We start from the raw sequence: 15,639 nt of genomic DNA, 5'->3' as shown, positions 1-15,639 counted from the left end.
TATGGGTATTTCCTCTTATCTTGAAGTTTGCCATAAAACACAGGATAACCTTCTTAGGTGGGAGACAGAACTGTCTACAAAAGTTGTGTTCGATGTAACCGCTATATGGCTAACGTTTAAAGAAAAAAACAAAAGCCAAGTATGGAGACAAATTCTTAGAATCCCAGTCCAAAGACAGGCAGATCCTTAGGGCTTGTTGAACAGTCAACCTAGCCAATCTGGCCAGCTCAAATAAAAAAAAAGTGGATGGTGCTTGGAGATGATACCCAAGACTGATAAACACCTGTGTGCACCCGTACTCACACTCACTCTCTCTCTCTCTCTCACACACACACACAAAAGCATGAGAGAAATGAGAAGAGATTGCATTTAAAGACCACCACAGGTAGAATTTTTTACATTTTTCTTTTCTATTCATAACTCACATCACAGATGGCAAGAAAGTGTAGGTAGTAATATAACATAACAACTGATGTTAAAAAAATAACAATATATTCAGTCATAAATTAAAGAACAGGCTTTATACAACTTATGAAACATCGTCCTACAACTTCTAAAACCCAGATGGTGAGACATCAGTAACTGAGATATAAGTTTTTTTGGTTTTTTTTTTTTCTTTTTTTTTTTTTTCAGAGCTGGGGACCGAACCCAGGGCCTTGCGCTTGCTAGGCACGCGCTCTACCACTGAGCTAAATCCCCAACGAGATCTACGGTTTTAAGACTCCTCTTGCTGAGCTGCCCAGTAGTGGATAATTGTCACAGCTTTTCCAAAGAACCTAATCCAAACCAGGCATGGGCCAGCACACCTGGTAATCCTAGTACGTGGGAGGTAGACTTAAGAGGATGAGTCCTCGGCCAGCCTCTGTTACATAACGAGTTTGAGACCAGCCTGAGCTATCTAAGACCCTACCTCCTACAACTAAAAACAAAACAGACAATAATGATCCTAATCCAGGGAACTAACTTGATGATTTAAGGGCATTTTGGAGACATCAGAAAAGCAATTAAAGAAAAAAAAAATCACAACCATCTGGAGAAACATTCTTCTTAATCTAATAATTAATGCTTGCCTGTAAATTAGTCTTACAGTTGATGCTATAGTGTGGATCTGAACTCTCCCCACAAAGGCCCAGGTGTTAAAAAGCTTGCCTCCTTGTGGAATTTAGGCCAGCCCAGTGTGAGGTTTTAGGGGTGTGCCCTCGAAAGTATCTGAGAGAGCCATGTCTCATACTCTGTCTTCTGCACACACGATGAGGTGAACAGTTTGTTTTATTGTGTCCTCATGCTACAATACTCTACCACATCATAGGCCTGAGGCCAACCAATCTCAAAGTGAAACTTCTAATCCATGGGCCCAAGTAAACCTTTTCTCTCTACAGTTGACTTACGAAGGGCATTTGCTACAGTGACATCAAGATAACGCAGGTAGTATAGGAACAAGAGAATTACACAGAAAATAAGAAAGAGCTACACAATTTTAAGGCATCATTTAAGGACTTATAAGGAAACAAAATGGGAAGAAGCCAAAGCGACCAGACAGTGCAGTATAAGAAGGTACTGCTGCCACGACTGATGCCCCAAGTTTGATCCCAGGGTTAGCATAAGAGAAAGAGGAAAATCGACCACCACCAGTTGTCCTATGTTGCATCTGACCTCCATACACAGGACATGGAATGTGTGCCTCTTCTCTAAATAAAACTTTTAAAAGTTGCGAAACAGAAGTAAACCCCAAAAAGATCAAGTCATTTCTCCACTTAACTTACTGAATGTTTTTGCAGCAGGGGGCTTGAGAGTTGGCTCAGTGGTTAAGAGTGCTAGCAGCTCTTCCAGAAGACTCTCAGGTTGGATTCCTAGCACCCACCAACATCGTGGCTCAAAACCATCTGTTCTAGTATAGCCAATGTTCTCTTCTGGCCACCTTGTGCACTAGGAATGCACACGGTGCACAGACATATATGCAAAATACCTATACATATAAAGCAAATAAAAAAATAAAGGTTTGCAGCAGATTAACTGCAAAACATCTGCATCTCTTAGGAAATACTTTCGTTTCTTTAATAGAGATTTTCTGAGCCAGGCACAATGGCACAGGACTGTAATCTCAGCTCTTAGGAGGTAGAGGCCTGAAGGTCAGGAGTTCAAGTTTATCTTGGGCAAACAAAGAAAGTTTAAGACCAGCCTGGACTGTTTAAAAGAGCAAGAAAAGCCAGGCCTATACAAATACACGAATATACTTTCCTTGCTCAAATTTTCATTTCAAAATTTCACTTGGGGCTGGATACATTGCTCAGTGGTAGACAGACTACTTGCCTAGAAAGTTTGAGGCCCTAGTTTCAATCCCCATAATAATTTTAAAAGGTTCATGTGCCATAAAGTGGAAAGCTACTACTTAAACTGTCTTAAGCAGTATGCTGTTATGAGCTAATAAAAAGGATGGGTTTTGACATTTTAGGAAAGGCCATTGTTTTCTACAATTGACCACTTTTCTTCACACAGTAAGCAACAGAAAGCCTTTTCTTCTAAGGCCAATCCCAAAAGGAATCCAGCAAAGAAATGCTGCCACAATAGAATTTTTAATTATGAGCAGCCCTAAATATTTTATCAACAAAGGCTTTTTTAGGCTTGCCCTAACAGGAAAAAAATTACTACTTTTCTGGAGCAGTATTTATTTTTCAGGAGTTTTTTGTTGTTGTTGACTCTGGAAAAAAAACAATTTTTTTTTTGAAAAAAAAAATCATGATCACAAAATCATAATTATCTATTTCTGCTACATCTTCAAATGTTAGAAAGCCCTCAACATAGATGGGCTCTATGTTTTCTAAAAAAATTTTAGAATGTTTATTCATACAGTTGAGAAAGTATTTCCCTATCACTGTATTTACTTCTAGTGATACATAAAAAGATCTGCCTACCACAGCCTCATTTCTGTAGTTCCTCAAGTCCCTTGCAACCTCTTGATCTAGAGCAGTGAGCCCAAACAATGACACCACTTATGCTTCACAGGAGTCTTCCTCAAAAATCATCCTTTCTATCAGGGGATTTTCAGAGTGTAGGATTTATGCCTTATCAACAATGTTCACTATTGTAACAATTTAGACGATAAAGCCAGAATAGAGCAAATGACGTCATACCCAAAACTTTGGCTTTACCATCTAAAGTCTACTACTTTTACAACAGACAATACTCAAATTAAACTCTAGAAGAAAAATCTTTCTAGGAATTAGAAAAAGGGCAAGCATATACATGCTAATGTCCAATTTCTTTTGTTTAAACTCAGGTCTAAAGATGGAGGAGTTTAAATTTAATCTTTTTGTATAAAACGAATATCACTGGTACTAATGCTGAAAAACTAAATTACAAAACAAATACATGATCACAATTTAAATTCTTTGGATTAGTTCTCTTCTAAGCCCCCACATTTAATGCAAAAATTTAAAGCTTTCCCAACTGAGCATGGAACTGTTAATACTTTATATGTAAAAATGGTGTACTTTAGGAACTTTGTAAATGTCCATAGCTGTCAGAACTGCAGGGAAAAAAAAGGCAGGGGCTGAAGGTACAACAGTAGCACAGTGACAGGAACAAACTGACAGAGACCTTATGTCTATTCCTCTACTGTTCAAAAATATTTCAGCATCTTCTAGCTTCACCAGCTTTTCAGCAGTCAAACAAAGATTTACTTCTCAACAAACAAACAAGAGTCCTAAGACTTCTAAAGGATGGACCTCAGTTATTGGTCCCCTTTATATGTAAGGCCAACACCGGTTTTAATTTCTATTGGAACAAGGAAACTTTCACTAGAGTGCTTAGAGTGCTCAGGGAGGAAAAAAATTACAAAGCTTTTCTAGTCCACATGGAATCATCAGAATGCTACAGAAGATCCAGACACATTAGTCGTATTTGATTCTCTCGGTTAGGCGGTCCTCCTTGTAATGGGAAATAATCTGAATCAGTATAGAACAGTTGATCAGAAGGAAGAACAAACCAGCTAACCAAATAAACAGGAAGGTGTTCTTTCCTTGAAACTCTAGAACGTATGCAGGAGCCAGCCATAAGGCCTGTCCTATGAACCACAACATTAAGAGGACCACGGCTCTCTTCCAAGGCATCCTCACTAGTGGCATCACCAGAGGCAGAAGGCAGAGGTACCAAAGAAAGTACTGAGAAGTGCAGACTTTGTTAAAAGTCACAAAAATGGATGTATGAAGAAAACAACAGAAGACAAGGTCTCTGTAATAGGCAAAAGACGCGGCTGAAAGCAAGATGAACTGTGGCAGGAACGCAGCGATCCCCAGCGTGAAACTCCACTTGCTCTCTGCAGTCAGATACAGCATATAGAAATATGGAGAAAAGTTATGGCGGATATCCCTCCGAGTCAGGTGATAAAGGTAGGTGTGCTCCAGAAACTCCCAACCGTACTTATAGTAAAAACCGAAGCTCAGGGCCAAAAAAGTGAGTCCTGCAATTGCTACGAAAAGCAGCACAGCCCAGCTACACAGCCTCTTCAGGAAGTCGTACAAACGAGCCTGGAAAGAGTACCGGGCTAGCCGGAGCCCCTCGTCACTGTCGCGCTCGGGACGCAAATGGAGCGCTATGGGGAGGATGTAGGTCACCGGATACATCTTCATGTGCACCGCGAAGCCATAGAACACCGCGGCACACGCGATGAGTCGTTTCTCTATTAAGTACAGGGTCGTAAGCACCAGGGAGGCGACGATGGAGTCTGCGTTGCCTCGGCTGGACACCGCCATGGGTAAGGGGTTAAGCAGCCAGAAGACGCAGTAGCCACAGGCCTGGCGGCGCCCCAGCCCCTTGAGCAGCAGCAGGCGGTACAAGAGGAAGGCGGTGAGGAGGTCGCAGCTGATGAAGAGAAACTTGCCAAAGAGTTCGCTGAGGTAGACGTTGGGAGTGAGGAGCCAACTCAGGAGCGGCGTGTAGCGATACGTCGCCCTCAGGTAAGGGGAGCGCCCCTCCGTGACGAAACGCGCGGCGTCCGTGAACACGTGGTAGTCTATGTCGGTGTACCTCACGAGCAGAGTCCGGTCCTGAAAGACACCGTAGAAAACCAGGGCGACCCGGGCCAGGAAGGCCACGCCGAACACCCCGGCGGGCGGCACCCGCAGGTTCAGGAACCATTCTCCCCAGTGCTTGGTGTAGCTCATGGTCTGAGTGCGGGCCACCGGCCCGGCCCCGGGTCCACGCTGCGCCCCTCTCTCTAACCCTCCTCCGGCTCACTCCACTCGCCCACTTGGAGCATCTCCCCCGCCGGTGCGCCGACAGTAATAACTCAGGAACGATCACTTCCGGTACGAAGTCCTGCCCCCACCGTACTTCCGGCCTACGGCCTTCGCGCGGGCTCTAAGTTGTCTCCATGGAACTACTGCCTTCCTCGGGATTGGCTGTCTTGCGTCCGCAGCTTCCTCCGGCGGAGGCGGGATTTCCGGTCCCTCCTTCGCGACACTTCCGCTGTTCGGAAATCCCGGAGTGGCTGAGAAGTCGTGGAGCTGGGTGAACTTTGTTTGTAGAAACCAGTGCTTCCGCGTTCTCAACTCGGGCCAACCGAGGAGGACTCTTGACTCGGTGAGCTGCGACCTGCTGCCACCTCCCGCAGAACTGGCTTGGAGGACTGAGAGTGGAAAATATAGATGGGAAGAATAAGCCTAAAAATAAAATAGTTCTCGTGGTTTTACCCTGATGTGAAGGTTCCGCCTACCGAAATAACGTCTAGATTGCCATCCCTGGAGTACTGTCAACTCCGTCCTTTTCAAGCACTCTTCACGTAGGTAAAAATCGGCCCTTCACCCACCCCGTTCAACCCTACCACTATTAATTTCTTGCCAAAGACTCCCAACTCTTTCATTCTTTTTCTGGTTTCTTACTGCACTTATTAATCGACTTTTAAGAACGTCATACTTTATTTTACAGCGTTTTCAGTTTCAACTAAATTGTTCGTGATAGTAGAAAGTATATCCTTATTTCTTTGTACTTTCTTGTAATGTATTAGAGTCTCAAACACATGGTAACTGACACAGACTGCCTTGATCTTACGAATTGAGCCTGCGCCTAGGGAACGTCTTCTAGATTTCTATAGAAGTGGTTTCATTCAGCCTAGACATCTCTCCTCCTACATCTCACATTTATCCTTTGAATCAGCCATATTAACCTTATAGTCATATTTCTATGCTTTGATGTAATTACATGGTGTAGATTAATAACTACCTCTGTTCATTTTTTACTATGCATTGCCCATATGTACCGTCATAACACATTACCATTCAGATCACCTTACAACTAAATTGTAGGGTTCTTGAGAGTGGAAGTTATATCTTTATTTCTTTGTACTTTCTTGTGTTAGAGTCTCAGACACATGGTAACTGGCGCAGACTGTCTGGCTTCATCTTATGAATAGAGCCTGTCAAGAGTTATTTGAATACTAGGTAATGGGTTATCATGGTATATATGCCCTAAATTATTTTGATTCATAATAGTGGTTTGTTAAGGACTTATTCCCAATTGTCAGACATACTAACTACTTTTAAATGTAGACATCCTTATCTTTATTAATGAGCAAAATCAGGATTTCTGGAGAGTAAATAAGTCACATTGCCAACTAGTAGCAGAAAAGGAATTGGAAGTAGGCCTGTCTAACTCAGGATAGCATAATGATTGTGTGATGAACTTGCAAATAAAATGCTGATATGATATCTATTTCTTTTTCTCAATCTCTTCTTTAGTCTGTCTGATATTCTCTGTCATCGTTACTTTTTATATCCCTGGTTTGATAGTTTGAGATCTGATGCCCTCTTGTGGTATGTCTGAAGACAGCGACAGTGTACTTCTGTAGAATAAATATAAATAAATATTATATTTATTATTTAAAAAATAAATAAATAAAATAAGGGTTCTTCTGGATGGGTTGTTCTAGGTATTCTGGCAGAAAAGCCACAGCTAATTCTCCTCTATGGCTGGTCTAATAAGTAGGAGAGGCTCTAATTCGACAGCCTGTCCGTGGAGTCATGCCAGTGAGCTGCAGAAAGTGGCAGAACGCTTGAACAGATAACATTTCCCGTCTTAGGGTCTGACCCTGTGAAATCTTTAAAAGATTATGTTAATTCTCTATTTTGTATTAGTATACGCTAAATGCTCTACCCTTGGTTCTACGGGTTATATACCATTTGTTTCTGTGTTCTGTCCTTACGTCTTGTACATCTAATATGTCTTATGACTCACATGTAGTGTGTCCTAAATGTCAATTTATTAATGATGAGAGACTCAATTTTCCATTCTTCCCTTTGTCCTTTCATCTTAAGGACCAAGAGTCAGTTGTTTCTGTTGTTTCTTGCCAGAGTATTTGGGATTGGAGACTGACTGTGACTTTCTCAGGCTAATGCTAGGTAAGAATACATGAGAAGTCAATTATGCTGAGGCCCGGGGATAGAAATGTCTGCTGATTACAATGGACTTCCAGAGCCTTGAGGATGTGTAAAGAAACCATCCAAAGAGTGTTTCCTATAGTGTGAAAGGAAAAATGAACTAAAAAAATAATCACTATCCAAAAGAGACGGTGTCCACTCTAGAGCTATTTGACTCCTGGAATTAACTAATCCAGTTTTCAGATTCCTGAGTCTTAGTGTTTATTAAATCTTGCCATTTAAGAACTGAATTTGCAAGCCTTCGAGGTGGCTCAGTGGGTAATAGGGCTTGCTGGGAAGCCTGACAACTGGAGCATGATATGATCCCCCTGACCCCACATGGCGGAAGGACACACACACACACACACACACACACACACACACACACACACACACACACAAAGACACATACCTTTAATCCCAGCACTCAGAAGGCAGAGGCAGGCAGATCACTGTGAGTTCCAGGACAGCCAGGACTACACAGAGAAACCTATGTCTCAAAAATTAATTAATTAGTTAATTAAAAACTTTTCAGAAATTCAAAAACTGAATTTGAAATGTATTTGTTAAGGGATCTTACCAAGAAAAGGGTTGGTGACAGATTGGGTGAAACCATTACTGAATGTTTTCATGCAAGGGAAAGTCAGCAGGAAAGGCTGGCCACAGGGTAGCAAATCCTTCCAACAGAGCCTAGTTGAGCCCCCCTCTCCCCAAACTCAGCCCATGAGTTCAAACCATGATAACAAGTTAGGGTTCCATTTCTAAAAGAAGACACAGTGAGAACAAGAAATGCATCCAGTTTATTTAGTACTTTGTTCTGAACCGACAAAAATAAACCAAAACTACCTCACAGGTCTTTTTCTAAATACATTTGACCTGGTTTAGTCTTTACTGCAGTGTGTGGGAAAGTCATCCCTAGACACTTCTGCTTCAGTAGCACTGGCCAATGCTGGGCCTGGGAAGCCCAGCCAACTGTGCAGCATAGGTAATGGGTTAATTTGCAAAGAAACTAGGTTAGCTAGCAAGGTTTGTGATAGCAAACCTTGAAGAACAGGCACTGTCCCTGGCTAATAACATTATAACTGCTTTGCTTTTTCTGCTGACCTCAGGAAAACCCCTGCATAGTCATGCTAGCTGGTGTGGGTTTCAGGAAGTGTGGAGAACAGAAGGGAGCAGCTGGAATTAAGTGAAACCCAGTTTAGGGATTCCAGAAACCTTCCATGGACCTGCATCATACTCTGGGGAAGAGGAAAGCCACATTCTGCATTTTCATCGAAGAGCCTCGTAGCCATAGCATTCCAAACCTGCCTCCATGCCAGAGCTGAGACTCTGACATACGAAGTACGCTTTAGGATTTTTGTATATGGACTTGAGCCTCTGCCTTGAGAGTATCTTGAGCTCAGCGGCTCATCAGTCCAGGTGTTCGCACTCTAGCGTTTGCATTTGCCTCCCAAAGACTAATACTTCAGCTTCTCAGTTTTTAATGATGGGGCTCAGACCTATAGCTCCCACCCTGGTGGAAGAAGAGAAGAAAATGGAAGGATGCCATAGCTTGCTTGCTTGCTTGCTTGCTTGCTCGTTTGCTTTAGAATTTGTTGGATGGCAGGTTGTTGTCAGGGATAGGTAGCACATAGTGTGAGTGGTAGATTTTCTTAGCTCTCTGTGAATGGGACAACCCTATGCCCCATTTCCTCCTCTCTCTTCTCTTGTCCTATCAGCATGATTCATCAAACCTTGATGGATGTTGCTTTCTTTATCTATGAAAAGGGCAGGGTCTAGCCCTCCCTTTTCCATCAAGCAAACTTAAAACCATCAGCTCCTCTCACTGTTCTGCTGACCATAACACAGAAGATCCGGTTATCCTACTCCCAAAACCAAGGCAAAATACTTGTCCCTTTGTTAAAGTCTGAATACTTACTTTCTGTACATTCCATATATGTGGGTATACGTACATATATATACATATCTGTCTATATATTATCTCTGGTTTTCTCCTTAGATAAACATATATATCATATCCCAATTTCCCAAGTTTCCACCCACCTATTGTGTGTCCATCATAAGTAAGACTCTGGGTTTCAGTTCACTACATTTTTCCCACTTTGGATATACTTCCCCATCGGTGTTTTGCCCACCTGTTACTCTCTGACATTCCAAGTCTCTAGCTGGTACAGATAGGGAACCCATTTCTCATTTCTCATCAGTCATGGCCACTAGTGAAGCTTGTCTTACATCCTGAAAAGGGATTCCAGGTCAGAGAGTCTGGCTGCGATCTAAAGAACCACTTAGGGCTGTGAGTGGGCGTTGTTCATGCAGAACATAAGGCTTGTTGGAGGAAGGTGCCATTCTGAATTAACAGGACAGAATGATTTTAAAGTGCAACTTAGAGCAAAGCCTAGGATTGTAGAGGAAGTTCAAAAGGGGTTAAGGCAGGAAATGCTCTCTCTCACATTGTTATCCAAGAATCTGAGGAGAGTTGGGCCTTGGGCAAGGGTCTGGGAAGAGGGTAATCCCTTCAGGAGGGAAGCAGCAATGTGTAGAAGAAACAGGACAGAGGATAAATTGCCACAGGATAAGAAGACACACACACGGCAGTACACTTGGTCCTTGCACGCTGGACACAATCCAGTAAGCACGGCATTGAATATATTTGAAAGCACAGAAGCTGCTTCTTGCCTTCTCGCTCTTTGTTTCAGACATTCAGGTTCTTCTGGTTCCTGTTTTGATAAGAGCTGGAGAATAATGGTGAGCTTTACAGTAAGGAGAGACTGAAGCCTCTACGCTTTCAGGCTACAGTTAATTGAGTTCAAGGGACCGTGCACAGTTGAGATCCGTGCACGGTTGAGATGGGTTCAGCCTTGGGATCTTCTGGGCTGCTCTGCAAGGCTTTGCACAGAGATCTGTGCATACATTCTGTACAGGTGTGTAGCTTGTCCTCAATTGTCACGTCCACCTTACACCGACAGTTACATCATTCCGGCTAAACTATCCAGGAGGTTTCCTGGGTACCCAAGTGGAGCCAGAGCTCACCAGAACAGGACCTGGTGACACCTGATACAGCCCTCACCAGAGAACTAGGAATAGCCTGGGTGCGATCTTAAGCTGTCTTTGTAATTTGCCTGGAACTGGCCCGTAGGCAGAGAAGAGAAGAGATGAGGCTGATTTTCATCATGTTATGCCAAGTGTCAGTCAGAATGGCTGAGATCAGAATTTAAGTTCCTCTCCTCTCAGCATTGCCTCATAAAATAGCTGGTGCTTTTCAGAAGGGCACCAGGAGAAGGAACAAAACAGTGGCTGTCAGCCAGAGTTCTGCTTCAGCCCAAATCTTAACAAAACATCACAAATTCCCAGAGGCTCTGTACAGTAATCTGGAAATCTGAGAAGTTGGTTCAACTTTCCTGGGGAATCTTTTCCCTTGTGACTCGTTTTGATAGATCGATCGATGTTAAGAAAGGTAAATGACATGTTTCACTCTCTTACTTCAAAAAGTTGGGTTAAGGGACGAGGGGTCTGGGTTGGGAAGAAAGGAAACAGTGGAACTAGCACAGTGTAATCTGGAGTGTTTTTAGATATTTTCATGGGCACTAGACTTATTCAAGAGAGCATTGGGGGCTTGGCATAGTGGCTCGTGCCTGTAATTCCAGTATATGGCAGGCAGAGGCAGGTAGATATCTGTGAGTTCAAGGCCAGTCTGGTCTACATAGTAAGGTCAAGGTCAGCCAGAGCTACATAGTAAAGCCCTATCTCGGAGAGGGAGGGAGGGAGGGAGGAAAGAAAGAAGGGAGGAAGAGACAGAGAGAGAGAGAGAGAGAGAGAGAGAGAGAGAGAGAGAGAGAGAGAGAACGCGCATTGGCTAAGGTCTTCCCATTCCCAGGAAATAGTTAATAGTTAAACAAATCTTTCCAGGTCAGGGCTGCCTGAAGAACAGGGCTAGAGTTTTAAACAATACTTCCAAAATTGAATTTCTCAGAATCCAGGATAGGTGCAGGAAAATGGTGGCTGTTTGTGTTCCTCAGGCCAACCCCAGTTCTGTGGGAACAGAAGCTGAGAGAGACTGGTTGTCCTGAGAAGACCCACTTGAGAACAGGAGAGGGAGGGAAAATTAGGTGGTGACCAAGAGTCCAGGCTCTGTCAGGAGTTACCAGCTGAAACTGAAACACTATGACAAACTCTGGCTTCTTCAGGATTTGGTAGAGAGCCCAGAGAACACTGATTTCAGATCCCTGTACTTCTGAGAGGAGACCATAGATCGACTCTCTGAGAGAGTTCTGCTTTAGGGAACTTGCTAGATGCCACAGAGGACGAGGCCCAGTCTCAAATCATCAAACATTCTAGTGGGCGTTTGGGGGGAGTCTATCCATCCAATCACAAGGTCCTCTGAATGTGAATCTCCAAGCATGGCTGAGGCCTTTCAAGCCACATCAGCCTAATCTTCCCTCTCCTTGCCCCAACCCGGCTAAGACTCATGTACATTGGTGTAGTAGTAGAGGAAGGCACAAGGGGACAGTGAGAGGAAAGAGTAGGACTCCAGCAGGCCTAGACTGCTCATAGGCCACCGGGTTAAGGGAAAGTAGAGGATGGGTACTTCCAGGGCTCTCCAGCGAACCCAGATAGTATCCTTTTCCCAGGACACTGGGAGAGGAAAAGGCCAGAGGGCTGAGGAGGAGAGAACAGGATGTCAGACGTTACTAATGCGCACACTAAGGGCACTGCCTTCCTTTTCAGCTTGCTCTCTTAATGACTCCTCCAACTTGAGCTTTTCTGGGTCTCCATAACGTACGGTGCTATCTCGGAGACCACCGGGGGACGCCACTTTCACAACCTGGTCAAAAAGGCTGAAGTCAGCCACGTATTTGCCACTGGCTGACAGTGAGATAGCAGGTGTGAACTCGTAGCCCCAGAGGATCTCCTCCGGTAGATAGGAAGTGCGAACTTGACAGGTGGCGCTGGTGGACTCCACCGTCCCACTTAGGATCAGCACGAGCTCGAAGTCACCCTCCCCGCTGCGGAGGGGGAGATCTTTCAAGGGGCTGGTCTCATCTACCACATGGTAGAAAGTCAGGGGTAGAATGAGAAAGGGGCTATCAGAGGCTGTGTCTACTTGGAAAGTCACATTGACCTGGTTGAGCCGAATATTCTCACCCTCCTTTGTCTGGTGGGTTTGAAGCAGTTTGCCTGTCACCTGGCACCCAATGAGGAGACTCTTACGCATGTTGGCCACCCGGATCATGAGGCAAAGCTTCCCGTTGTGGTAAGCCACAACCGCATGCTGGCTGAAACGGATCGTCTCAGCCCTCTTCTTTGGCCGGGCAATCTTTGCAAGGAAGGTTCCGGTGATGAAGATTTCCAGAATGGTGGTGAGCACGAGCTGTGCAATGAGAAGCACAATGGCCAGAGGGCATTCCTCGCTGATGTAGCGGAAGCCATAGCCAATGGTGGTCTGGGATTCGAGGGAGAAGAGGAAGGCCCCAGTAAGTGTGTGCACCTGCACCACACAGGGCGTGTGGTTGGCAGGAGGTCCCAGCTCCAACAGGTCCCCGTGGGCCACAGCGACCAGATACCACACCACGCCAAAGAGGAACCAAGTGCCTGCAAAGGTTGCCGAGAAGAGCAGAAGCTTGTAGCGCCACTGCATGTCAATGAAGGTCGTCCATAGATCCTTGAGGTAGAGGAAACGCTTGTCAGCAATATGCTCCATTCTCACGTTGCTCCGGCCATCTTTTGTCAGGACCCTCCTCCGACGTATTCCTGGAGCCACTAGGGGCCGGCTCTCTGTCTGCGTCGTCTGGCTGTAATAGACCTTGGCAACTGATGTCATCTGCAGGAAGCAAGACAGCGTAAAGAAGGTGATTGCCAAAATCCGGCCAATTCCTAGACGCCACCCAAAGAGAAGAGAAACCATCATCCTTCTTAAAATGTCTTTGATTTATTTTGGAGGTGGTGGGGTGCTTAAGTGTCACTGCTGAGGACAAGTCACAGGATTTTTGTTTTCTCCCGCCACGTGGGCCCTGGGAATTGAACCCAGGTGGCCAGCCTTGGTGACAAATGCCTTTACCTGCTGAGTGAGTGCCATCTAAGCCAGCCTCTAACCTTCCTTTTGATGCCATTGATCTCAGCAAATATTTGTAGAGCCTTGTTAAATGCCAGCGACGGCGTGAGGTCCTGATAAGTGAAAGATGAAAACGACATGGTTCCCGCTAAGAACTCGAAGCTTTAGTGAAGAAGACACATGTGAACTAGACACTGCGAAACACGCAATGCAGGGTAGTAACGTTGGTGATCTGGGGAGGAGGTGGAGCAGAGAAGAGAGTGAGAAGTGCACAGGCTGCTGAAAGGAGAAATGAGAGGGATGAGAGCTCTCCTGATCGCCACTGAACGTGTGTGTGTGTGTGTGTGTGTGTGTGTGTGTCTGTGTGTGTGTGTGTCTGTGTGTGTGTGTCTGTGTGTGTGTGTGTCTGTGTGTGTCTGTGTCTGTGTGTGTGTGTGTCTGTGTGTGTGTGTGTCTGTGTGTCTGTGTGTGTGTGTCTGTGTGTCTGTGTGTGTGTGTGTGTGTGTGTCTGTGTGTGTGTGTCTGTGTGTGGAGATAACTAATTTAAAATAAAACCCCTCCCTTCAGATGACTATCAAGGCAAGAAAGCTTATCCCACTGAAATCCTAGGACAGCCCTGCTTAAGACGTGTGTATGCCTTTAATTTCATGACTCTCTCTCCTAACCCCCGGTCAGTGCCCATTGGTGAGAAAATGGCCAAAGGGATCCATCCCTGCACCCTCTAGGCACCCAGGCTCCTTCCTTCCTTTGCCGTCATCAGTTACCACCATCACTTGTTTGCACTACCTGGGAGACATGGCGTCTGGGTCAGGGTCTTAGCTGATGTTAGAGGGAGCACAGACAAGGTCTGAGCAAAAGCAGGAAGCAGAAAGGAAGCAACTTCCTTCCTGTCAGCTCCAAGGGAGGCATCTCCCCGTGGGCTGGCAACGATGCCAGGTTGTAGGCAGCATAACTGCCCTGAGTGAGTGAAGCGAGGGTGGACTCCATAATCATTAGAAGCTATGTCTTCAGAGGCTCAAATTCAAGATGGCTATTTGTCCTGATAGTAGAAAGTGGGACAAGAGATTGAAATAGGAGACCATTCACGTAATACAAGGTGTCTGGCATTCCTGCCCCAAAAGTAACTTTGTACTTTTCCAGTAGAGAAAAGCTTAGTCACTTAGACTCTGAGTCTGACATCTGGAACTCCTGAGAGGAATTAAGATGCTTTCTGGGACTCCGGGCTCTTTGGATACTGGAGCAGCCCGTTGCATCCCCCACCCCATATGTCTGAACCGTTAACATTTTATCATTGTTCCATTTTCCCCATTGCCTTGCCTGTGGAAGAGTCTAAGTTATATGCGCCTGTCCATAAAGTCCTAGCCACACAGGGAACCGAATTGGAGATCACCAATGAATGAGGGCCTTGAGAACATTCAGAAGCATTCAGCCTGCCCATCTTACCAGCCTGGAGACCATTTGAAGTGTTTATCCAGCCAGACCCTGGTGCTTTTCACTGCCCTATCACCTTGGTTCCTTTGAAGCAAAAAGGAAGCTCTATAGCTCTGAATAATTTCAGTTTGGGAGCTTAAATAAAGCCCTGCTCGGGGGCTGGGGATTTAGCTCAGTGGTAGAGCGCTTGCCTAGCAAGCGCAAGGCCCTGGGTTCGGTCCCCAGCTCCGAAATAAATAAATAAATAAATAAATAAATAAATAAATAAATAAATAAATAAATCCCTGCTCAATACTCAAAAGTGCTACTAATAACAACCACCTACCACAATTTGTGTATGTGTGTGTGTGTGCACGCGCACACCACTGTATGGTCTGCACAAAAGAGTGTTTGATCCTCAAACTCTTTTTTTTTTTTAAGATTTATTTATTTATTTCATGTGAGTTCACTGTCACTGTCTTCAGACACACCAAAAGAGGGCATCGGATCCCATTGCAGATGGTTGTGAGCCACTATGTGGTTGCTGGGATTTGAACTCAGGACCTCTGGAAGAGCTGTCAGGGCTCTTCACCACTGAGCCATCTCTCCAGCCCCAATCCTCAAACTCTTAAGGATGTGAAAGCTCTACATAAGATTTCCGAGTGCTGTTGGAGAACAAAGGAACCACACAGTTAGAGATGAGAGGAAGTGATTTTAATTTTCAAAAGTAAAAATTAAATACACTTCATAAGATATAGACAAACAAGT

The 15,639-nt window shown here is 44.7% G+C and overlaps 2 protein-coding genes across 4 annotated transcripts in view; both read right to left on the bottom strand.

Annotated features, from left to right (window-relative positions):
* Positions 1-1,550: 1,550 nt before the first annotated feature.
* Positions 1,551-5,248, bottom strand: Pigm (phosphatidylinositol glycan anchor biosynthesis, class M). The gene has a single exon (NM_024144.2). The coding sequence runs from the start codon at positions 5,160-5,162 to the stop codon at positions 3,891-3,893; it is 1,272 nt and encodes a 423-aa protein (NP_077058.1). The 5' UTR covers positions 5,163-5,248; the 3' UTR covers positions 1,551-3,890.
* A 2,945-nt stretch (positions 5,249-8,193) lies between these two features.
* Kcnj10 (potassium inwardly-rectifying channel, subfamily J, member 10) overlaps positions 8,194-15,639 on the bottom strand; it is a 33,238-nt gene continuing 25,792 nt past the window's right edge. For 2 of the 3 annotated variants that reach the window (XM_039090649.2, XM_039090648.2), the window contains exon 2: positions 8,194-13,230. In XM_039090649.2, coding sequence (XP_038946577.2) covers positions 12,091-13,230 — 1,140 coding nt within the window. In that variant the 3' untranslated portion in view covers positions 8,194-12,090. The remainder of the gene's footprint in view (positions 13,231-15,639) is intronic. The other variant, NM_031602.2, reaches the window with a different exon arrangement.

The sequence above is a fragment of the Rattus norvegicus genome, chromosome 13 (genome assembly GCF_036323735.1).
Source record: "Rattus norvegicus strain BN/NHsdMcwi chromosome 13, GRCr8, whole genome shotgun sequence".
Taxonomy (NCBI): domain Eukaryota; kingdom Metazoa; phylum Chordata; class Mammalia; order Rodentia; family Muridae; genus Rattus; species Rattus norvegicus.
The sequence above is the reverse complement of the archived record's forward strand: the minus strand, read 5'-3'. Positions and strand labels throughout refer to the sequence as shown.